Source organism: Alligator mississippiensis, chromosome 1 (genome assembly GCF_030867095.1).
Source record: "Alligator mississippiensis isolate rAllMis1 chromosome 1, rAllMis1, whole genome shotgun sequence".
In the NCBI taxonomy this organism is placed as follows: Eukaryota; Metazoa; Chordata; order Crocodylia; family Alligatoridae; genus Alligator; species Alligator mississippiensis.
Genome location: NC_081824.1, coordinates 165539555 through 165564117, shown reverse-complemented (window position 1 = coordinate 165564117; position 24563 = coordinate 165539555). Strand labels below are relative to the sequence as shown.

At 40.1% G+C, this 24563-nt stretch overlaps 1 protein-coding gene across 1 annotated transcript in view; it reads right to left on the bottom strand.

Moving 5' to 3' along the window:
- Nucleotides 1-24563, bottom strand: part of CRIM1 (cysteine rich transmembrane BMP regulator 1) — a 379726-nt gene that overhangs the window by 219187 nt on the left and 135976 nt on the right. Inside the window, exon 3 of the mRNA XM_006265483.4 lies at nucleotides 9349-9591. Coding sequence (XP_006265545.1) covers nucleotides 9349-9591 — 243 coding nt within the window. The remainder of the gene's footprint in view (nucleotides 1-9348; nucleotides 9592-24563) is intronic.

Here is a 24563-nt window from a genome sequence, read left to right as displayed (position 1 = left end):
AGTCCAGAGTAGGTGGTTGCATCACCTCTGGAGGGAGTCTATTCCAGACCTTGGGGGCTTGGACAGTAAAGAAGTTTTTCCTTATGTCCAGCCTAAAATGGTCTTGAAGAAGTTTATGACCGTTGGACCTTATTATCCCTTGGGGCGCTCTGGTGAACAGGCGTTCCTCCAGATCCTGATGTACACCCCTTATACACTTATAGGCTGCCACCAGGTCACCCCTGAGCCTCCGCTTTTCCAGGCTGAAGAGTCCCATGGCTCTTAGCCTCTCTTCATAAGGTCTGTGCTCTTGCCCTCTGATCATGCACATGGCTCTCCTCTGGACTTTCTCTAATAATTGACAGGAGCTAGAATGACATTTCTGCTATGAGCAGATTGACCACTGGGTGGTTTCTTGCTTTCTCTTCTAAAGCTTCTGGGCACTAAAAGGCATTTATGCACATACTCTTTCACACTGTGGTATGCCGTGTCGCTTGCCGTTGTATAAACGGCAAAATGCACATCAACAAGGAGAAAATGGCGGCGGTGAGCTTTTGAACTAAAACAACCACCACCATTTTCTGCATGCTGATGCAATTTCGCAGCTTATACAACTGCATGCATCACAGCGCCCGGTGCTGCAGCACATACCTATGTAAAAATGTCCTAAGAGACAGGATGCCAGATTCAAGGGATCAGTGCCAGGAGCTGCCAGCTATTTGAAAAATATCACAGATTTCTTAAAGAAATTAGGTTCCATCAACAAGATTCCAGCTAACACCATATTAGCTCCATGGATGTTACATCTTTGTATAGCAACATAACCCATGAGGACAGATTACAAGCCAAAAAGAACATATCCCCAATTAGGACACTGCATCTTCTTCTATCACACTCTTGCTTTCCCCTCCACATTTCAGATTTGGAGACTCCCTGTACCTATAAACAAATAACACCGCCATGGGCACAGGTATGGCTTCCCAATATACCAACATATTTATGACAGATCTTGAAGTCCAGTTTTTCTACAGCTGCCCTCTTATCCTCCTGGTATACCTAAGGTACATTGATGATGTTTTCATTGTATGGACACTTGGATGGAATCTTTACAGAAATTTCACCAAGACTTTATAAATTTCCAGCCCTCCATAAAACTAATTCTGGAATACTCCAGCCAGCAGATTCATTTTAAAGACACCTCCATGAAAGTTTGCAATGGCCATATTGTCGCCACTGTATTGTATTAGAAACCAATAGACTTCTACAACTACCTCCATGCCAGCAACTCTCATCTTAAACACACTATTAGATCCATTGTCTACAGCCAAGCAGTACATTACAACTGTATCTACTCTGATCCCACCAATCAGGATGTACACCTTGAGTATCTGGAACATGGATTCCTACAATTGCAATATAATCCCAAACCAGTAGCCACTCAACAGAATCAGACTCAGACCTCACACCAACCTGCTACAATATCAACCTGAAGACAAGAACAACAGAATACCTCTAGATGCCACTTACAGACCTCAGCTTGAACAACTGAAACACATGATTAGTGACCTCTCACCCCTTCTGGAAAAGGATAAACATCTCAAAGTAGTCATGGGGGATAATTATGTCTTGGTTTACAGGCAGTCTCCCAACCTCGAACAGCATCTCACAAGCAACAGACCAGCTACCTCCCATTTGCACTGAGGTACCGGGTCTTTAAGTGGACTCAGATGCCTATTGTCCCATCAGTATGGATCGCAATATTGCTAGAGCAAATAGCATGGATTTTAACACCTGAGATTCATTCACTTGCAGCTGTACCAGCATGATGGGTGCTGTCACCTGCTTACACTGGCTCTCTGCTCACACTGGACAGATTGGGAAATATCTATGTGAAAGAATGGATGAACACTGATCTGAAATCAACTTCAGCAAAACATACAAGCCTTTGGCAGAACACTTCTCCCCCCCTGGACATAACACTGCTGACCTCAAAGTGGCTGTTCTTAGACAACACAACTTGAAAAACAAAGTTGAATGGGAAACTGCAGAACAATTCACAGACTCGATTATATGTATGGACTGTATGTATAAGTATGGCCTAAATCAAGGCTGTCCAATTGGTAGTCCACAGGTTGCATACAGCCTGCAAGGGATTAATATGGTCCACCTGGCCTCCAGCTGCAGCAGTAACTGGGGTCTTGGGGCTCCCCGTCCCTGCTCCAGCTTCCCCTGCCTGAACCAGCCCCAGGGCATGAATGTTAATCCAGGTAATGAATGGGGGCTGTGTGGGGCAGTGCAAAGCAGCCCACAGCACCAGGTGAGTTGGCAGTCCAGAGCACCCATGCAGTGTGGTTCATAGATTCATAGATGTTAGGGTCGGAAGGGACCTCAATAGATCATCGAGTCCAACCCCCTGCATAGGCAGGAAAGAGTGCTGGGTCTAGATGACCCCAGCTAGATGCATATCCAACCTCCTCTTGAAGACCCCCAGGGTAGGGGAGAGCACCACCTCCCTTGGGAACCCGTTCCAGACCTTGGCCACTCGAACTGTGAAGAAGTTCTTCCTAATTTCCAGTCTAAATCTGCTCTCTGCTAGCTTGTGGCCATTATTTCTTGTAAACCCCAGGGGCACCTTGGTGAATAAAACCTGACCAATTCCCTTCTGTGCCCCCGTGATGAACTTATAGGCAGCCACAAGGTCGCCTCTCAACCTTCTCTTGCACAGGCTGAAAAGGTCCAGGTTCTCTAGTCTCTCCTCATAGGGCTTGGCCTGCAAGCCCTTAACCATACGAGTGGCCCTTCTCTGGATCCTCTCCAGGTTATCTGCATACCCCTTGAAGTGTGGCGCGCAGAATTGCACGCAGTACTCCAAATGCAGTCTGACCAGCGCCTGATAGAGGGGAAGTATCACCTCTTTGGATCTATGCGTCATGCATCTGCTGATGCACGATAAAGTGCCATTAGCTTTTCTGATGGCTTCGTGTCACTGCCAACTCATGTTCATCTTGGAGTCCACTAGGACTCCAAGATCCCTTTCCGCTTCTGCGCCACCCAGCAGGTCATTTCCTAGGCAGTAGGTATGCTGGACATTTTTCCTCCCTAGGTGCAGCACTTTGCATTTCTCCTTGTTGAACTGCATCCTGTTGTTTTCTGCCCACTTGTCCAACCTATCCATGTCTGCTTGCAGATGTTCCCTGCCCTCTGGCATGTCCACTTCTCCCCACAGTTTTGTGTCATCCGCAAACTTGGACAGAGTACACTTCACTCCCTCATCCAAGCCGCTGATGAAGACATTGAAGAGTATCGGTCCAAGGACTGAGCCCTGCGGGACCCCACTGCCAACACCCTTCCAAGTCGAAACCAACCCATCCACCATGACTCTCTGGGTGCAACCCTCTAGCCAATTCTCCACCCACCGGACTGTGTAGTCATCCAAGTCACAGCCTCTTAACTTGTTCACCAGTATGGGGTGGGATACCGTATCGAAGGCCTTCCTGAAGTCTAAGTATAAGACATCCACCCCTACTCCTGTGTCCAGGTGTTTCGTAACCTGGTCATAAAGAGAGACTAGATTAGTCAGGCATGATCTGCCTGCTACGAACCCATGCTGGTTTCCCCTCAGCATAGTTTGTCCTGCCGGGCTCTCGCAAAAGTGAGCCTTGATAATTTTTTCAATGACTTTGCCAAGGATGGAGGTGAGACTGACTGGCCTATAGTTGCCCGGGTCCTCCTTCCTCCCCTTTTTGAAAATGGGGTCCACATTGGCCCTTTACCAGTCCTCTGGGACTTGGCCCGTGCGCCACGAGCGTTCAAATATTCCCGCCAGTGGCTGTGCAATGACGTTGGCCAGTGCCTTCAGTACCTTCGGATGGAGCTCACCCGGGCCTGCTGACTTAAAGGCATCCAGTTCCTCCAAGTGACTCTGCACCATCTCAGGGTCTACGCATGGTAGTCTGGTGCCTTGCTGCTGCCTCTCTACAATCCCAGTGAGAGACTTGTCGTGCCCCTCACTTAGGAACACTGAAGCAAAGAACTCCTTGAGTTCAGCCTTGTCCCCCCTGTCCGTCACCAATTGCTTCTGCCCATTTAGTAGGGGTCCTATTCCTCCCTGGGCCTTCCTTTTACTCCCTGTATATCTAAAAAACAATTTCTTGTTATCCTTTACTTGGGATGCCATCCTCAGCTCCATGGTAGCTTTGGCCCATCTAACTGCCTCCCTACAAGCATGAGCAGAGGAGGTATACTCCTCTTTGGTAATCTCTCCCTGTTTTCACTTTTTATGTGCCCCCCTTTTGGCCCGTAGGCTGCCCTGGATTTCTCTGGTCAGCCAAGGAAGCCTCCTGGCCCCTTTCCCTCTTTTTCCTCGCATCAGGATCGTCTCCCTTTGTGCCCGAAGGATCATTTCCTTAAGGCACAGCCACCCTTCTTGGGCTCCCATCACTTCAAAACTCCTACTCTGCAGTACATCCTTGACTAATCACCTGAGTTCATTGAAATCAGCCTTCCTAAAGTCTAGCACTTTCACCCTACTAGTTACCTTATCCATTCAACGCCTTATGAATTGAGCGGTTACTACACCACTATGGTAAACCGAACCCCAAGTGAATTTCTGTTTGCAGCTTGCCTAGGTCAGCCTTGACCTGCCGACAGAATAAAAAGTGGAAAACAGAAGAGAAGTTACTGGCTTTTAGACGTCAGTATGCATTTTGCATTATATATATATATTATTTAACATTAACATTTTGGGCCAAATTCTTTGCTTATGAATATGAAGAATTCTATTATTAGGTGATCGCTGTCCCCCAGATGGCCACCAATCTGTAGGTCCCCTACCATATCATCCCCCGTTGCCAATACCCAATCCAGTAAGGCATTCCCCCTAGTGGGACCGTGTACCTCCTGCATCAGGTGAAGGTCCTGTACACAGGATAGGAACCTGCGTGAACGGTGGGACTTTGTTGTCTGTGTCTCCCAGCAGATGTCTGGGTAGTTTAGGTCCCCCATGACTACTGCCTCCTCAGCTTTTATGGTCTCCGAGACCTGCCTCAGGAGCCCCGAATCTAGTTCTTCCCCTTGGTGTGGGGGTCTGTAGCAGACCCCTACCACCAAATTCCTTTCTCCTTGCCCCCCATGTAACCTAACCCACAATCCTTCTACTTTCTCATTCTTCGATTCCATCTCGATGAAGATCGATGTATATTGCTCACTGGCATAGAGCGCAACCCCTCCCCCTTTCTTCTTTGGTGTCAAAGAGGAACCTGCGGAGAGGCGCAAGTAGGGTAGGATGCTGTGCTATCTAAGGGCAGGAGGTAGAGATGCCCCCCCAATGTGTGCAGTACAGCAAGATGAGGGAACACCTGCCCACTCAGCAGAAGGAGGGAGGGAGGAAAAGGGCACCCACCTTCCTCCAAGCAGTACAGTGCAGTGGGGTGGGGGAGTGTCCACCTGCCTATGTGCATGGTATGCAGCTGGGGGGGTGGGGGGGGTCATGGGATCTGCTAGAACAGCCCCTGTGGTGTTGTGTCCCCACTGGTGCAGCCTGCGGGGCATGTGGCCCCACCTTCTTAGGAATTAGACAGCCTTGGTCTAAACCAAGAATACAGATTACCTGGATTAACGTTCATGATCCCTATGTCCCTCAATGGGTTAACTGCTTTTTGTTCTTTCCTTCGGACCATGCCTCTCAGCAGTCCCTTCTCCCCCCCCACCCCTCCTTTGTATTCAAAGTACTGCTTTCCATTTAGAAGCTCTGCATGCCAAAGTCCTATCACAGCATCTGCTTACAAAGCCTATGCTATACATCTCTGATGTAGTTAGTCTGTAAAGTTAAAACCAGACCCTGGATTTCTTCCAGGACAAAGTCTTTTAATCTGGGACCCTACAGATGTAGAAACCCAGTGTCCCACTTGAAGTTCCCATGAAGTACCCAAGATGACACTTCCCCCCCAGGACAATCCTTCCATTCCATAGATTCATAGATGTTAGGGTCGGAAGGGACCTCAATAGATCATCGAGTCCAACCCCCTGCATAGGCAGGAAAGAGTGCTGGGTCTAGATGACCCCAGCCAGATGCCTATCTAACCTCCTCTTGAAGACCCCCAGGGTAGGGGAGAGCGCCACCTCCTTTGGGAGCCCATTCCAGACCTTGGCCACTAACTGAAGAAGTTCTTCCTAATGTCTAGTTTAAATCTGCTCTTTGCTAGCTTGTGGCCATTATTTCTTGTAACCCCCAGGGGCGCCTTGGTGAATAAAGCCTCACCAATTCCCTCCTGTGTCCCCGTGATGAACTTATAGGCAGCCACAAGGTCGCCTCTCAACCTTCTCTTGCGGAGGCTAAAAAGGTCCAGGTTCTCTAGTCTCTCCTCATAGGGCTTGGCCTACAAGCCCTTAACCATACGAGTGGCCCTTCTCTGGACCCTTTCCAGGTTATCCACATCTCTCTTGAAGTGTGGTGCCCAGAATTGCACGCAGTACTCCAACTGCAGTCTGACCAGCGCCCGATAGAGGGGAAGTATCACCTCCTTGGACCTATTTATCATGCATCTGCTGATGCACGATAAAGTGCCATTAGCTTTTCTGATGGCTTTGTAACACTGCCGACTCATGTTCATCTTGGAGTCCACTAGGACTCCAAGATCCCTTTCTGCTTCCGTGCCACCCAGCAGGTCATTTCCTAGGCAGTAGGTATGCTGGACATTTTTCCTCTCTAGGTGCAGCACTTTGCATTTCTCCTTGTTGAATTGCATTCTGTTGTTTTCTGCCCACTTGTCCAACCTGTCCAGGTCTGCTTGCAGCTGTTCCCTGCCCTCCAGTGTGTCCACTTCTCCCCACAGTTTTGTGTCATCCGCAAACCTGGACAGAGTACACTTCACTCCTTCATCCAAGTCGCTGATGAATTCATTGAAGAGTATCGGTCCAAGGACCGAGCCCTGCGGGACCCCACTGCCCACACCCTTCCAGGTTGAAACTGACCCATCCACTATGACTCTCTGGGTGCGACCCTCTAGGCAATTCGCCACCCACCGGACTGTGTAGTCGTCCAAGTCATAGCCTCTTAACTTGTTCACCAGTATGGGGTGGGATTCCAGTTGATTGCCCGTCAAATTGCACGTGTAAATGATTACCTCTGACCTGTTCTGACAAGTCAAAACCCTGGACAATCAGACTGAGATAAACCCAACACCTGTTTTTAACTTAAGGTGCAAATCTACCCTGCCTTCTCCTTGATTTAGTGTAGTCATTTCTATGTTTTTCACAGTTTAGGCACCTGTGAACCAGGTACAACATAGCAAAAATGGACTTAATGTTTTCCTATAAATGAGGTCCATCTTCATCCATAAATTACATGGGACTCTGGCATAGACTTCAAGTATATACTATGTTGTTTCTGTTAAATGTTAACTTGCTGCACATGTGAATGTAAAGTCCATCATAAAATTAGAAAGATTATATAGACCCAGTCCCATTTCTATTTTAGTTGCATAATCTTGTATTTGATTAGTATTCATACATTTTCAGAAGATCAAATGTATGTTCTATGTAAAATCAAATACAGTTTGTTCATGTATGCCAACACTGGTTTGGTTTATCATCGTCAACACTACTACTTCTACTATTTTTCTCTATATTTGACTCCACCAGACCTTATCTTTTTCATCTCATCCCCTCTAAAACAGTTACCAAATTAGGAAAATATATAATTTAGATGTATGTAGAAGTACACAAATGTACAGTGTTTGAAAAGCCACACTCAAGAGTAATCAGTGGCTTGTTGTCAAACTGGAAAGACGCTTTAAGTGATATCCTGCAGGGATCAGTCCTGACCCTGGTTCTATTCAATGTCTTTATTAATTATTCAGATGATGGAACAGAGATTATGTCCATGTAGATGTCACCAAACTACAGGATACTGAAAGATTTTTAAAGGACAAAATTGGAAATCAAGATAATTGTGCTAAATTGATTAAATACCCAACAGTAACATGATGAAATGCAAAATGCCACAAATCAAATGCACAAATTCACAATAGGGAATACCTGACTAGTAAACAGTACAACTGGGGGTTACAGTAAAGGTAATTATGCTGTTTTTTCTTGCAATTAGGAGGTTTCAGCTGAAGAAAAGTATTGGTTACTGCAATTTTAGAAAGATTGTATATGAACTACAGGGATTCCAGAGAACAGCTACGAGAAGGATATGAGGTTTAGAAAACATGACCTATGAGAAAAAGCTGAAAGAATTGCTTTTGTCTAGCAAAGACAAGACTAAGAGAATGGGAGAGAAATATCAAATCAATCTTGCAATATGTAAGATGTTTAAAAGAGAATGCTCAATCAGCTGATCCTCTTGTCCTTTGGGAAAGAAGAAACCTACAATTTCTAACCAAGATGATTTAGGTTTGATAGTAGAAAAAGCTTTCTAACTATGAGGGTAGCGAAATACTGTCACTGACTTTCCAAGGTGGTTAAAGAATCTCTTTCACTGAATGTTTTCAAGACCAGGATAGACAAATATGTAAGGAATGATGTATGTATATTTGATTATCCCTCAGTGCAGTGGGGTGAATCTGATGATTTCCTGAAGTCCTTTCCAGCTCTGCTTTCTGTGATTGAACAATATATGCTCCTCCAAGTAAGGACTGTGAAAAATAGCAAGTTTCACCTCTCACTTCAATGGCAACAGTACCTTACAAATAAGATTTATTGATGTGTTCACAGGATGTAGCAAATGAGTAAAAGTTGATCATGGTCTGATTATGTTCTTTTGTTAGGACCGTGTAGAACTTTTTCTAAAAAAAGTTTGGAGGATCATCATTTCATGATTAACCAAGTTCTTAAGACTGGGTAATTCTGTTTCTTAACATCTTAACGTTTTGTTTCTTAACATAAACGATGATCTGTCGGTTACCTTCCAGCCCCTAAGAATTATGAAACTATGAAATAATGTATGTAATTATCTCTAAAAAAATCTCCTACAAATTGCACCTGCACATCTTAGTCTGCATATCAGGTAAGTTGCTAATGATAAAAATATCAATAGTACCATTAGCATATACTTCCCTCATGTTATACTTTAGATTTTTCCTTATCTTATTTAAGTTTATCTTGAGAGAGACTGAAAATAGGATGTTTAAAAACTTGTTAACTAACGTGCCTTTTTAAAAAAAAAGGAAATTACTTCAGTGACCTGTCTGTTGTATACAAAACAGCCAGAATTTCTTGATGTATATGCAATTCAAAAAGATTCTGCACTGTATAAAATGTAGTCTTTACTAGAAGCCAGTTATAGAAGACATTGTACTCCTTAGGTATAGAAAATGGCAACATTCCAAAATGAAAAAAAAAGTATCCGTTTTTGTTTTTTTTTACCTGGTTTACATTCATAGAGGTCACAGCACTCTCCTGGCTTCCCTGATGCTTTAGAAACCAATATATTCAGGTAGCCTGGTTGGCAAACTTTCCTCAAGCAACCTGCAGGGTTGCACACACAACGGCTTGGGAGTGGACAGCATTCACCAGGAGGAGCATAACCTTCAATCAAGATGGAATCTTCTGGACAGCGAGGAGAGAACTGGACCTCACAGCGGGCCTTGGAGCAGTCAGGTTTCTCTTCTGAAAAGGAGACAGAAATAAGCGTACTGTATGTGTCAGTAAAACATGGTGCTGAAATATAATGGCAATGCTTAGACGGTCCTAAAGGCTATTCCTCTTGCAGGCACTGTGCAAAAGGAAAACAAAGGGCCTACTTGCACCAATCAAGTTTACGGTAGCAGTGGGATCTAACAAAGGTAATTCTATTTCTACATTTCAAAGATAACAATTATAGTCTCTTATATCTTGACTTGCTTTTGTTAAGTGAAATGTTACTGGATTCATTACAATGGTAAAACGCAGTGAAATATTGTACAACCTCTTCTCATCTACTTTGTGATTATAAATGGACCAAATACTGATGCCTATAGTTAAGTTTTTCTAATATTTTCCATAATGAAAACCCATTTTAACTGCTTATTTATTTCTTACTTAAGCATCAACTGTTTGAACTGAAATTTTGTACACTACCTAGCTAAAAAAAATTCTTCTTAAAGAAGCAGTTCAGAACTGTTTAGTAATTTTCAAAAATGAAGTTAGGAAAAATATATGTTTGTATGAATTAGCAGCATTTCTTTAAAAATCTTTAGTATGCTTTGGATAAATGACTTGCAATCGAACAAACAGCTCATTTTGGTACTGTCTTCATGAAAATATGTCTTAGTTAGGCTAAAAACCTCAAAAAAGCAGTTTGTGTATACTCAGAAGAAACCTGCTAGAATTGTAAAATTGAGCTCTAAAACTTCAAGCTGTGCTAGACCTGATTCAGCTTAAGCGGACAGGAGCTCGGTATGATTCTTCCTATGCTTGTTCCACTTGGCAGTAAGGAGCTGCTGTGGCTCTTCTAGGCTGACCAATCTGTAAATGGAGTGAGGGGAAGGAAACAAAGACAAACTGAAGAAGAACAAAAGCAACAAGAAAGGAAGCAGAAAAAGAGGAAGGAGATAAGGGCAGAAAGAAGGTAGAAGGAAAGTGTATTGTTGACACAGACTGTGTGTAGAGAGAATTTTGGCGAGACAGGATGAAAGAGTATATGCTAAAGCAGGGGTGGGCAAAATGGTGGACCTGGTCAGCAGCCAGACTCCATTTCCCAGTATCACTGTGGCTGGTTTCCATGAAGACCCCAGGACTGGCGGCACCATGACAGCATGGGGCCAGCGTTTCCATGGAAACCAGCCCCAGCAGCGCTGGCAAGGTGCGCAGCTAGGTGGGGAGCTGCTCTGAGGCTGGGACTGGGATCCTGCAGTGGTGACAGTGTGATCCGAAGCTGGGGAAGAGCCATAATCTGCTACCTGCAGGCCCCTGCCCAGAGCATGTGGGCACTGGATTCCAGCTCTGCCGTGGATCCGGACCACACTGTCACCACACGAGATCCCAGCCCCAGCCTTGGAGCAATTTCCCAGCCAGCTGCATGCTCAACCAGTGCTGCTGGGGCCAGTCTTCATGGAAATCCTGGCTCTGCACTGTCACAGCACTGCTGCTCTTGGGGTCTCCATGGAAACCGGCCGCAGCAATGTGGGCAGGGACTGCTGGGAAATGGACTCTGCTGCAGGCCCAATCCAGCCTGTGGGTTGGACTTTTTTTGCCCCTGTGCTAAAGGGTGGGAATAGATAAAAGAGGTTCTAAAACCAGTTACTAGAGTACATTCCCTTCCAAAAGACCCTATACACCAGACCCTTAACATTATTCCGGTATCTGGCAAACAGCTATGAAACCCATAGAAATGTATTTCTATAACGTCCCTCCAATGGCTGATCTATGTAAAAAAGAACATCTAGCTACTTTGGTCATTCCGTTAACTCAAATGGTAGCAGTCTGTACTGTGGGCCTAACTTTGCTGGTGACTCTCCTTAGGAGAGATAGTTAGCCATGTTAGTCTGCCTTAACAATCACAGGTAAAGTCACTAGAGAATACCTTATTTCATTTTGTTTAAATGCCTCTACAATGTTTGGACAAGAACTACCTGGATTTAATGGAAAAGACTAAGAGCAGTTTTTAATGTCTGAAGATAAGATAAAGGAACCTCCCCATCTCTGGAAAGGGAGGTGGGGGTTGGAGAGGGGAGAGAAGAAACAGAAACAGAAACACAAACACACACACACACACACACACACACACACACACACACTACAAACTCCTTAAATAATTAATACTTTAGTTATTTATTGCCTGTTCACAGATCTGCATAAATTCTGAGGGATTCCAGAATAAATGAGGTTTATTGTCCCAAAATCACTCAGCTCTCAGTTAAATTGCTTCCTTCAAAGCTAGAATTGAAAGAGTATATTTTGACAACAGAAAAAAAAAGACAACAGAAATGGAATACAGAAATCCATGCTGTAATACAATGAATAACATTCAGATAGTTAACCTGGTCCGGGAAAGAATGCTTCCTCAACTTTCACTGAGAAACTAAGACAGACGAGAAGTCAAATATATACAAGTCTGATCGTCAAAACATACAATTCTGCTGCATTCTTATGAGAGTTAAAATATAACCACCAAAAGCAAGAGAATACATATATCTGCAAAATAATAATTCTGAAGATATGTTGAAAAGTTACTTTTTGGGGACAAGAGATTAAGGTTTTGCAAAAGAAGCATTCCCATTCAGTACTGAAAAACAGAATAATACTAGTCACGTACAAGGTCTTTAATGTTTAAAATGTGCCTAAATCTTATTGAAAGTCTATATAAATTTAAGGTCCAAAGTCATTGTGTCCCTTTTGTAAATTTTAACCTGTATCAGTACTTATAAAAACAGACTACAAATACAAATGCTTCGTTTGCTTTTTAATTGATCAAGCAAAACAAAGCAGATGCAACAAAACAATTTAACATATTTCTCTACTGTTGGGTTGCATTATTTTTAGGTTTAAATACAAAAGCCTCTGCAACTCGCCATCATTGATCACAAAAATAACCCTCCACCCCCCCCCCCACTTACTACTTCCTGGTACAAATGTTCCCATATTTAAGTTTGTTACTTTCAATATTACCCATCATGGAGTAATAGCAAAGTGTTTTAAACTGATCTTTATGTCTAGTCCCATGACACCTGCTATAGTAAACACATGGCTAGACTGAAAATTAATGGCTTACTAGAACAGGTTTTAGAAAGCTGTTTTTGTGAGCAAGAACCTTATTTACAATTCAGTAGTTTTGGTATTTGACAGGGATCCCTTGGGCTTTTGAAAATAAATGTCCAACTGTAATCTAAATACTAGTTTCCGGTTATTCAAGGTTAAATACTAGTTTCAGGTAATTCATTTTCATTTTCCCTACCATATGATATTCAGTTCAGTCACCACAAAAAAACTGAGAAAGAACAGCAGTTTCTATAACCCACCTGCCCTCACTTTCCTTTTTTCAAGCTGATTGCAAATTACATTATTTGGATTGTTAAGGGGGTACAGTTCTAAATATTTCATAACCAATAGATTTTCATATTTTCATACACTTCCTTAGAATAAGCTCTCTATTCCCCCTCCCGTCTTCTCACACACACATGCTCATGGGGCTCAACATAAAAACAAAAATATTTATTTCTCATAGCATGGCCATGCCCAAAATTAACATGCAATGAGTTATAGCTAGAGATCCAAAATGTACTGGTGTCAGCTCTGACCAACTGATATTGATTGCAAAACATCCAGGAAATGTCAAAGATCCTGGTCAAGCTCTGGGATTGGATAAAGGCTGATGGTGAATAAATTATTCAAAAAGTGACAGCTGAAGTTGATACCAAAAGGAAAGGTGAAAGAAAACAGGAAGAATAAAGCTGGAGTACTGAAAAGCCTTTACAAAAAGAGTGAGATAAGAAGAGCAGGAGGACTTATCAAAAGAGATGGTGTCACACATTGCCTAGCCCTTTAAACAGTGTTAAACCTAGCCCCACCTGTGACTGATAAGCTGACTCCCAGTTGAAAATATAAGGCCAGAAATAGGATAACTCCATGTACTCATAAAAATTGGATAGTAGCTCAGGTGAGGTAGAAAGAGTTGTAATTCGCTTGTGGAAAGTTTATGGAGCACAATCCTGCAAAGAACAGACTAGAGAGCTGTTGAGTAAAAAAGGTACTGCAGCAACCCATGGGCCACAGGCAAGAACTGAGTTTGTATGACCTTTTTATAGATGCCTTTGGACTGTAATCTGACAAGAAACAAGTTAAGGACAGGAGAACAGGGAGGCTGATTACCCTGTGAATGAAAATAATCCTGCAGGGACAAGGTGGTTCCCAGCAGGAGATCTTGGGCCAAGGGGAAAGAAGACTGATGCACTGAGCTTTGGTTATTTTAAAGAAAGAAAAACTACAGCCCTAGAGAAAATGGGACTAGAATCCTAATACTGAAGAGCAGTCTTTAGTGAACAGGCTGGTGAGTCACCCCACAGGTTTATAAATACTGCAAAACCAAAAGAGTAGAATGAACAGGGGACTGAACTGAAAAAGCCAAGGAAGGGTGACCTCTAGTGATACAGGCCAAGCAATATAGTTAATGGTATCAACATAAGAAGAGATGCAGCAGTACAGGGTGAAGCCAAAACTCAAGTAAATATGAAAGCTGATCTAGGATGGAAAGTCAAACACAGAAATGTAGTTAATGAGATAAACCTTGTTATAAGGGTCAATGTGGAAGCTGAAGTCACTGAAGATGAATCAAGGGACAGGAGTGGCAAAATTAATATTTTTTAAAAATCAGATAATAAATTAGAGGCGAGTGATAGATGACAAACATGGAACAGGAAGGAAGCAAAAACAGAAAGGACTATTGTTCAAAGGAGCAAAAGGAGCAAAAATTGCAGGTGTTTGGGTGGGAGGAATCCAGCATCTTCACTACACTTCTTTGGGAATGGTTCAGGATGAAGCAAATAAAAGAAGGAAAAGCTGCTATGAGAGAGAGGGATCTAGAAGTGGCAGGAAGAAGTAATTGGGGAAGCTGTGGATGCATATGAGATTTGTGAAAAATTCAGCAGGGTAGAAGAAGAACAAGGTTTAGGAAAAAATGTCAAATAGCAATAAGAAAAGAAAAAGATGGAGTTACGAATGAGAGGTGCAGAGATGAGAAAAAGTAAACTAAATAGAACAAAAAATACAGTTAGAAGGTTAGAGGAAAAGAGTAATCAGGCAAAGTGGAAGAGAGACCATGATAAAGAGATAAGGAAATCATTGGAACCTGAGCAGAGCAAGATGTGGCCATGATTTTTAATTAGCAAAAGTATAAAAGAATTATTCAAGATTTAATTATCCTATGTATCAAATGTGCAGAGACTTAGTTATGAAGAGTGTCAAGCTTGAAGATATATACCACAAGCATCATAGTATTTATAATCTGTAAAATGTTTTAAACATGGTCTTTGTATAATATACAAGCACAGTAATACCAAGCTCAAATATAACACTACGTGCCACTGCTGGCATCTACTTACATCTCAAATTTCCAGTGAGCTGAAAGAAACATGCATCTATGCTTTACATTGCTGCTGGTAAAGACATCATTTGTATGAAGTGTATCACATTATACTTCATATTGACATTTGCAAGTTTCCCTCCCCATCGCAATCTTGTAAACAGGTTGCCACGGGTTAAAAAGTGATATACCAGGACTCCAACCACTGCTTCCATTGTTGAAAACCTTTATTTCTCACAAAAGGAAATGGCAAACATGTAATATTGCCAATTAAGTCATACAAAACAGTATTTAAAACTCTAAAAGGAAGAATGATTTATTCAGTTCTTGCCACAGAGGTTGGACTTCGTGAATTAGAATAAAACTATTACTACAACAGTACAGTTTATTATTATTATCCTCATTGTATAAAGGGGAAAATGAGCCATTAAGCAGGGCTATCCAACTGGGTGGAGGATGCATGTAGCTAGGGGTGTGCGAAGTGGGCCCTATTTGATTCAGATTGAATCACTGTCCCTGATTCGGACTGAATTTTTTGATTCGATTCAGTGATTCGGCCAAATCCGAATCTGAAGATTCGATGCCGATTCAAAGAATCAGCAATTCGGACATAGGCACAGCTTTAAAAGTTTTTTCTACTTACCTTGAGGTAGCAGGCGCAACTTGTGAATGCTGCAGTGCTGGGGTGCATGAAGCGTCCCACAGGAGTGGGGGGGGGGGCCCTCTACGTGTTTAGCGGTGAACCCAGAAGTGGACCAGCAGTACTTCCAGTCCACTTAGTATATATCATTATACGAAGCACTGTACTGGATTGACTAGAGAGGGTGTGTAGTACTTCAGTGGGAACCGCTTTTGTACTTTTTTTTGTAACTTTTTAAACCTTTATCTCCCATTCTCCAAGTTGGGGATGGTCCTGCTTTGAGCGGGGGGTTGGACTAGATGACCTCCCAAGGCCCCTTCCAACCTTCATTTTCTATGATTCTGTGATTATATAAATATTAAAAACAAATGGGGAAAAGTGCAAAGGTATATGGGGGGGGGGGAGAATGATACACTTGCCAGACCCCAAAAAAGAAAACAAGTCACAGGAGAGTGAAACCACCTCCCCCACAGACCCCTAATGAGATTACATATTTAGGATCAGCTGTCAGTCTCCCACCTTGCAAAGATGTCATTGTGATACAAATAAAATATGCCAATCTATTAATATAAATTAATCACAGTTGGTAAGTGTTCTACACCTTTGAAAATATCAGCCTATTTATTCATGTACCTAACTATATACTTCTGTCTTTATCAAGATTCTAATTTACAAGCTAATTGTACACATACAACAATAATTTTTTTCATAATTTATAAGGATCTACAGTTTTGAAGAGAGGACATTTTTCTAAAAAAAGTATACTAAACCTAATTGCTTGCTTTCTCATTGTTTGCTCCAAAAGGAGGTCCATTTTAGATTCTGATTAATAATTTCTCTCAGATAAATGATTTAGACATCTGACAAATAGTAGCAATGGTGGGGTATATTAGCTTTATCATGTCAACAAAATTCCTGATTTAATTCAGTTACATATACTGACTCAAGATTTCTTTAGTCAAGGTAAGAGGGCCTCTTGTTTGATGTGTTATTTTTTATTTTTATAAATATAACCTTATAGAAGGAGTAGAATACAAAAATAAATTTCTCTAGGAGTAGAATAAATAAAGGTATGGTAATTAACTTAGCATCTCCAAAGACTTAAAGGCAAGGAAATAATTAGCTATGGCAGATTGCATTCCTGAACAATATTGTTCTTAATCTGTGAAATGGCTGCATGGTTCGTTTTTGCTTTCTAACCCAAACCAAAAAGCTTACGTATTCAAATGTATAACTCAAGTAGTTATGGGTAGTTTACTGGATCAAATGTGAACTATGTTTTAAAGATGGTTTCTCAACAGCCAGAAAGAGATAAAGGAAAACAGAAGCTCCATCACTATGAAACTCTACATACATGCACTGCAAACATGGACATTCTAGTGCCTGGTAGTAGTCTAAAGCTGGTTTTTGCAAATCAGAACATGATCTACTAATCTGCACTTTCATATTCAGTCTTAGTTTTAACCCCTTATTTATTATTTTCTGTTTTATAATATATAGAATATAAATACTAATAGTTTTTTTATTTTCCATCCATTTGTATGTTTTACCCCAAAATAGGATAAATGAAAATGTAATTTTTCTGTTATTCATTTTCCTCTGAATGGTGGTGGATCCAATTCAGGTCTCAAAAAGTCATACAGTATTATTCTTATTCTGTTCCTACCGTCAGTTATCTGGTAAAACATCTGTCTTCCTTGGAAATTAGCCTCAATATAAAGTTACATGTTATTGCACTTACTGCAATAATTGTGTGCATGTTTTATTTACATTACTTTACACCCTGTACATTACATACATTTGATATATTTTCATAAATGTTCTCTTCCCTTTCTATTCTTTAAGTAGCAGCAGGATATCATGTAATTAACATTTTACTTGTGGATATACTGCTTCTGTAAATGGCATGCATCCACTTAACCTACTACAGAATGAATCAAATTTATACTTTTATTTCTTCAAATTAATAAAAAAAAGACAGATGAGTTCATGATCTCCCATCCTGCCCCTAAAAAAAGGGCAGTAATTAGCATCCCTGGAGCATCTTATGAATTCAGTTGACACAGGTGACTTACAAGTTATGAGCAAACTAAAGGGAAAAATGCTTTTTATTTAGCTATTAATATTTATTTTATTATCTATTTATAAAAGTAATTAATAACTGTAAGGTCAATAGACAAATCAGAAAGTATGAACTGAATAAATTTAGGAAAGACATGGACAACTGATTAAAAGTTACAAATAATGAAAGAATCGAAGTGTAAAAGAAAGACATAGCTATAATACTGAAAACTATTTTCTTTAATTTTTTAATGAACTTCATTATAAAAATATACATCGATTAATCCAGTTTCTTTGGATATAATTTTGCCAACAGACTCTATGGATGTGGAAACAGCAATGGACATGATATCTCCCACAACATTCTCATTAATAAGCTAAGGAAATATAGACCAGATGAAAATAAGATAAGGTGGATCATCATGCTCATTAAGTAGTTGTCAATGACACAATGTCTAGTTGGGAGGAGATATCATGTGAGCTTACCATCAAGTTGGGTAGAGTTGCAGACACTCTGGAAAATAGGAGTAGGATCCAGAATGATATGGATAGACTGGTGAAATAGTCCAAAACTCAATCAGATCAAGTTCAACAAGGACAAGTGCAAAAGACTTGCACCTGGAACAGAATAACTGCATACACATGTAGAGACTGTGGAATGAATGGCTAGGCTGCCCATGCTGCAGAGAAGGACTTGGGGGTTACAGTGGACCATGAGCTGAATGTGAGCAAATGGTGAAAAGCAACCAACTGCATAGTGGGTTGTATTAAAAGGAGTTTCACATGCAGTTCAAGGGAAGTGATTCTTCTGCTCTATTCAGCACTGGTAGCACTTGCAGTAGTGTCTCCACTTGTGGGACCCACACTTCAATAAGGATATGGACAGACTGGAAAGAGACAAGCAGAAAGCAACATAAATTATTAGAAGCTTAGGAAGCATGACTTATGAGGAAAGCCTAAAAGGACAAGAACTGTTTAGTCTAGAGAAGAGAAGACTGAGTGGGGATTTGATAATAGTTTTTAAATAATTGAAGAAGATTATAAAGAGGACAGAGAGAAACTTTTCTCTATGGTTGTAAGGGACAGGACTAGGAACAATGTCTTCAAACTGCAGCAGAGAAAGTTTAGGTAGGAGATTAGGAAGAAGTTTCTGACTGTGAGGGTGGTCAAGCACTGAAACTGCTACCTAGATAAATTGTGGAATCTCCAGCCCTGGAAATTTTCAAGAGCAAGTCAGACAGATGCTTGACTCAATGGTTTAGTCAGGGATGCTGCTGCCCTAAGCAGGGGGTTAGACTATATGACTTCATGAAGACTCTTCCAGCCTTACTTTCCCAAGACCCTATGAATATAATTCTTGTACAACCAATAATGAGACACCCATGTTTTTCACCAGGCAAAGGTGGCAGACAGCTGGGCAAGAGCTAAGACAGCTGCAGTGAGCTTTTTCTTCACATTAGCCAACCACTAACTTTCAACAGCTTTGCTTCAGTGCCTCAACTCACCTAACATCTTGCAATATGTAGCAATATTCTGGTAATCATATCAAATATGTTTACTGTTATTCTTCAAAACTGACCAGGAGCTGTTATTGAAACATATTCTACATAATGAAAACAATTAAATTAATATTGTAGATGTCTCACACTAAAACCATATTTCCCATTACATTACGTAAGACTCAAAATATTTCTCGACCATATTAAACCCAATCCATACAGAAAACAGTTTGCTGGCTAATGATGAAGACTGGACTGTACAGTTTTTAAAGAAGCAATGTAGCCAGCATCAGGGGCAAATGACCAATGTAGCTGCATACGGCTTTGCTGACAAACGTAGAAGGCAGTGTAGAGTTGCACCTTATAATCTAACTAAACGAGATACATACGCTTTCATAAGTATCAGCATACATCACCGGATTCACCTCCCTCTTTACTGACAATGCCATTATTAGTTGCTAAAAGTTTAAGATTGGCACCAGAAAGCATTTTTTCTAAATTTAAAAAAGGCATAGGGCATAAGCATAGTAGGTGCGTCAATCTGGAGAAGTTGTATGAGGAAGGAGATTTTCACAGTGGGAAGCCCAGGAAAACAGAAAAAAGGGACTGATGAGAGTGGTGCACCCCATAAGCAATCCATATGCTTCATCTAAAAATATGCATGATACTATAAATTTCTGAGCATTATTAGTGTATGAGTGCAATGTTCTTAAATGCTGCAAATTTCATTCTAACCAATCTGTTTTTAAAATTTCCAGTTTATAGAGAAGGAATGTGAAAAATGTATTTCAAGACATGATTTCTAATATTAAGTTATTAACAACTTAATCATTCTGCAATTTTGCAGCACCAAGCATCTGAGATTTTTTATCCATCATTCAGATTCACAACACCCATTATGAGATAGGTAAGTTTGAGGGCTGCAGAATTAATACTATTGTAGAAACAGGTTTTACACAAATAAAATACCAGGAAATACATAATTTTACATTTGACCAAACAAATTTGTATAAGTAGATACATTTGACATTTATTTTTGAGTTGAGGCATCTCATGCACCAGGAGTGGGGGAGGGGGAGGAGAGATGGAGATATAAATTTGAATGAAATTTCTTAACATACCAGAAAAATTTAGATCTGACATGTGTTAAACTTTAAGGAATGGAGGCCTTGTAATTGAAGACATTATATGTGCCTTTTTATGTGAAGGGAAATTATAGCATAGACTAGCTAAATTCTGGACTTTCAAACGCACTAAACATGTATAAAGCTTACATGGAAGTTATGGGAGCTGGAGTGCTCACAGTAACTCTAAAAATCTGGTATGATGCATAACATGGCCATGGTCACAAAGGAAACACAAGAACAAGAACACTAGATCAAGATTATATTGGGAAGTATTATTTCAACTACAGAAAATTTCAGCCTCATTTTGAAAAACTACATAAGGGACCTGATCCTTGCAAACCTATTTGAGTAACTGTACTGAACAGTCCTACACTAGGTGATGATAGGAACAATATAGTCACTTTAAAATAGTCACGTCAGTGTTCAGTACTACAGAAAGGGAAATATTTATTACTGTTACTGAGTTCACAAAGATTTCAAATTGCATGATAAACCTGTTCCTATACAGACTTGGAAAACTACTGCTTACTAGCAGTCACTTAGCAATTATTACTTTTCCTACAAAGGTGCAACATGTGTTCCAAAAAGTTACAGGCAACCCTCGCCATTCTCAGGGGATACATTCTCATACCCTCCAAGAATGGCGAAATCCACGAATAAGGCACTGCGGTCATGAAGGCCATCCGCATTCACGAACTCAGTGCCCCCAATGGCTGGGGGGGGCACGGCTGCTCTGGCAACGGCGAGAGCATGGCAGGAGTGGGAGCGCAGTGGCAGCAAACGCGGAGCTCCCGAGGAGCTCCTTTAAGTGTATTTAAGGAGCGGATTCAGCATTCGCGAATATTTGAAACTGCAAATGCCGAACCCGCGAATAGTGAGGATTTCCTGTATATGAACACTGAGAATAACTGATTCTCTTGATTAAAAGGGTATTTTCAAGAGAGTGATCATAATTAAAAAAATCATTTGCCAAAATACAGCACCAGTTACTTCAGAATATCATATCAGAGTACAGAAGAAAGCCAAGATCTGTTAGATATTGCAAACTGAAATCACAGGTATTTAAATAAATACTTCACTAACGTTATAAAGAAAAGACTAGAGGTTTCTGGAATAAGAAAAGAACAATCTTAGTACAAGAAGCAGTGATTTTACTTTATGAATTTTCACACATAAGAGCAGCTATACCTTCTAAAATATTTCAAAAGTTCCCCAATAGCCTTCACGGATTTTTTTTTTTTTGGCTCCCTCTCTGGCAATGCAAATGAACTTTAGTGCGCACTACATTATTTATTCTGAAGCCAATGTTTTCCTTTAACACAGTTTCTTCGATTGTTCATGTAATGCTGACATTAAACTGTCACCAGCTTCTTGGTTTAGCAGTGCTTCATTGGATTTGGTTTAGGACAGAAATATAGGCAGTCTGAGATCTCAGACCACTGTAATTTTCATTCTTTTTGAAAGCACAACCGCATTAAGCAAGAAAATGTCTCGACTAATACCAAATCAGTATGGAAATCAAGTTGGCTTATGCAAGTGAATTTTTGTTTTAAAAGAGAAGCTATTAAAAATGTAGTTTTTGCCTCCATATCAACTTCTTTCCTTTCATTATGTTTGCATGCTTTGCTTTGACACGCAGAGAAAGTATATGCCAAGTTTAGCTAATGAGAAAAACAGAACTGTTGAAGTACTGGATAGTATAGTGAAGCTATCAGAGTACAGAGCAGTGAGAGAGAAATGGAGACAAAAGTCTATCTGAGGTTTGGTCTTATGCTACATTTTACTGAGGTTTGTCTTGCACTGCATTTTACCTGCAAATAAAGAGATCTATGCTGCTTTGAAAACCTTTCTGCAGAATGACTTGTCATCCTGTCAAACTCGCATATGACCACAGATGTCGTTCCTCAGTTTCCATAGAAACAAACTCAGAACGTTTTCATAGCAGGAGAAGGTTCAAATGAACTATAGGATACTCAGGTCATAATATTTCCACTGAGATACTTGAACTATTCTACAGCTGCTCCTTAAAAAACACGTGTCAGTGGATATAGGTATTTTCTCGCATTCATATCTCCAAAAACAACACCAAACAAGTTTAAAGATACCCAAGTCTACACATCATTAAAAAATAAAAAATAAAAAAAGGAATCTAGCTCAAAACTAGAATATGGTTCATTTGTAGTGTGCCCTGTATCACATTACTTTTCTTAATTACAAAGGTGTTAAGAGTACAAACAAAATTACAGCACTGTATTCTTTATAAACAGGGTTTTAAAGATATATACTTTGCACTCTTGCATTATTTAGTTTTATATTGCTCTTGTGAAATCTAGACTAAAATACAGTCACTTGCTTTCATCTGAGTCTCTCACAGCTGTCACCAAAACAGACTATGAACAATAGGAATACTGTACAGTTACACAGTGGCAGGAAGGAAATATTAAAAGGATTAGAGATAAACAAGAAAAATGATTACCCAGCTGAAGCAGTCAGACAGAGGGATCCATATAGGAATGCAAAATACCCAAAGGATTTTCAAGAATCAAAAGGATAGTTTTAATAGATTAAAAATGATCTCATCTTACACACACAATACATATAGTGCTGTATACAGATTAATTCATTCAGATAAAAAAAAGGAACTACAGCTTGAACCTTCACCTACAGCTCAGACTAAAAGCCCAATTTTATTTATATTCAGATCTATTTTTTAAATGAGCTTTTCCTTGGCTCCCCGGTACCTAGCTGACACCTGATTTTATATATCATACATAATAGAGACATTTGTCTGTTTTATTTTTGATGTGTAATTTCCTTACTTTGTGTGTGTGTGTGACAACCTATCATTTACAGGACTGATAGTGCAAAGAAGAGATGGTCATACTGAAGTCATACTACTGATGATGTCTCTTGACTGTCTAAACATAACAGAAATCAAAACATACTATCTTGATTTGTGAAAGTTCCTGTAAATATCTGTGGACTTGTCATGATTTCTTTTTAAAACTGGGGACAATTTTGTGTACCAACCCAGACATAAAGGGTCAGGTTGCTAATCATATGACATTGACTTTTCTTTCCAAATAATCAAAGCTAGTCAGAACTAAGTTGATAATAATAACACTTGGCAAGCAAACGTAAGTACACTATATACTCTTTCTGAAATCGTATTTTTCCTATCATACTGGAGAATCTAGACAGGATAGGAGACTGTTCAAACAAAAAAAAAACAAAACTAAAGAACAGAAATGAAGCCCAAACCTAGGATAGTTTACCCCAAGAAAGAAAGGATTTTTAATAGAGTTGGTCAACAATTTTCAAATAAAATGTGTTTTCATTGGAAAGTGCCCATCATGATATTAAAACTGGTCCTATAAAAGTGTTCCTTTCAAATCTCCAAAGTTGAAAAAATGTTTTTAACTTATCAGGATAACCTATTGTGCCATCTCTGAAATAAAGTTTTGTTTTTCAGTTCAAACCAACTTTACTTTTTTAGTGTAAATTGACAGATTTGGAAATTAAAACATAAAAGGATTAAATGCACACGAGGATCTTATTATTATCAGAACAAACTGTTTCAATTCAATTGATTAGGTAGTGTTACAATATCTATTTGTCTAAATCTGAGATAGATTTTTTTTGTCCTGATTTTTCCTTTACATATGAAATCTTATTAGTCTAGTCAACTGTTAAAACTTTCAGAAGCAGCAAGGCAACTGATATCTCAAAGTCAATAGGGAGCATTACATAATAGCAAAGAAGTCTCAGACAAAGAACTAGAGACCTTAAATAAAATATGCTAGAAAAATAAAACAGGAATTAAAGTACTAAATTTACCCCCAAATAACCAGACACAATAAGTATTCACTTGAAATGAAGTTACAAGAATTTATACCAGTAGCAAATTTGGATAAAGGAAGCAGAAGGTAGCCTTTACTGCAAAGCCATAAGCAACTGTTAACCAAACGAAACTGGATCTGTAACAAATTGATATCAAAGGGTAACTGTTAGGAACAAGTAGATGTTGTGTAGATTCTTAACTGAAATGCAAACTAACATACATCTGGAAAAATGATCAGAAACAGATACTCATGAGACACACTTAGGAAGTAATAATGTAAAAACTACCTAGAGGTAAAAGTGAAACGGGATTTGAATTGGACTATGTACCTGTTATAGCTTCTGATGAAATCTTAAGGCATTTATGAATTTAGAAGATGCAAAGCCATGCAGTACAGAACAACAACTATTCCCTA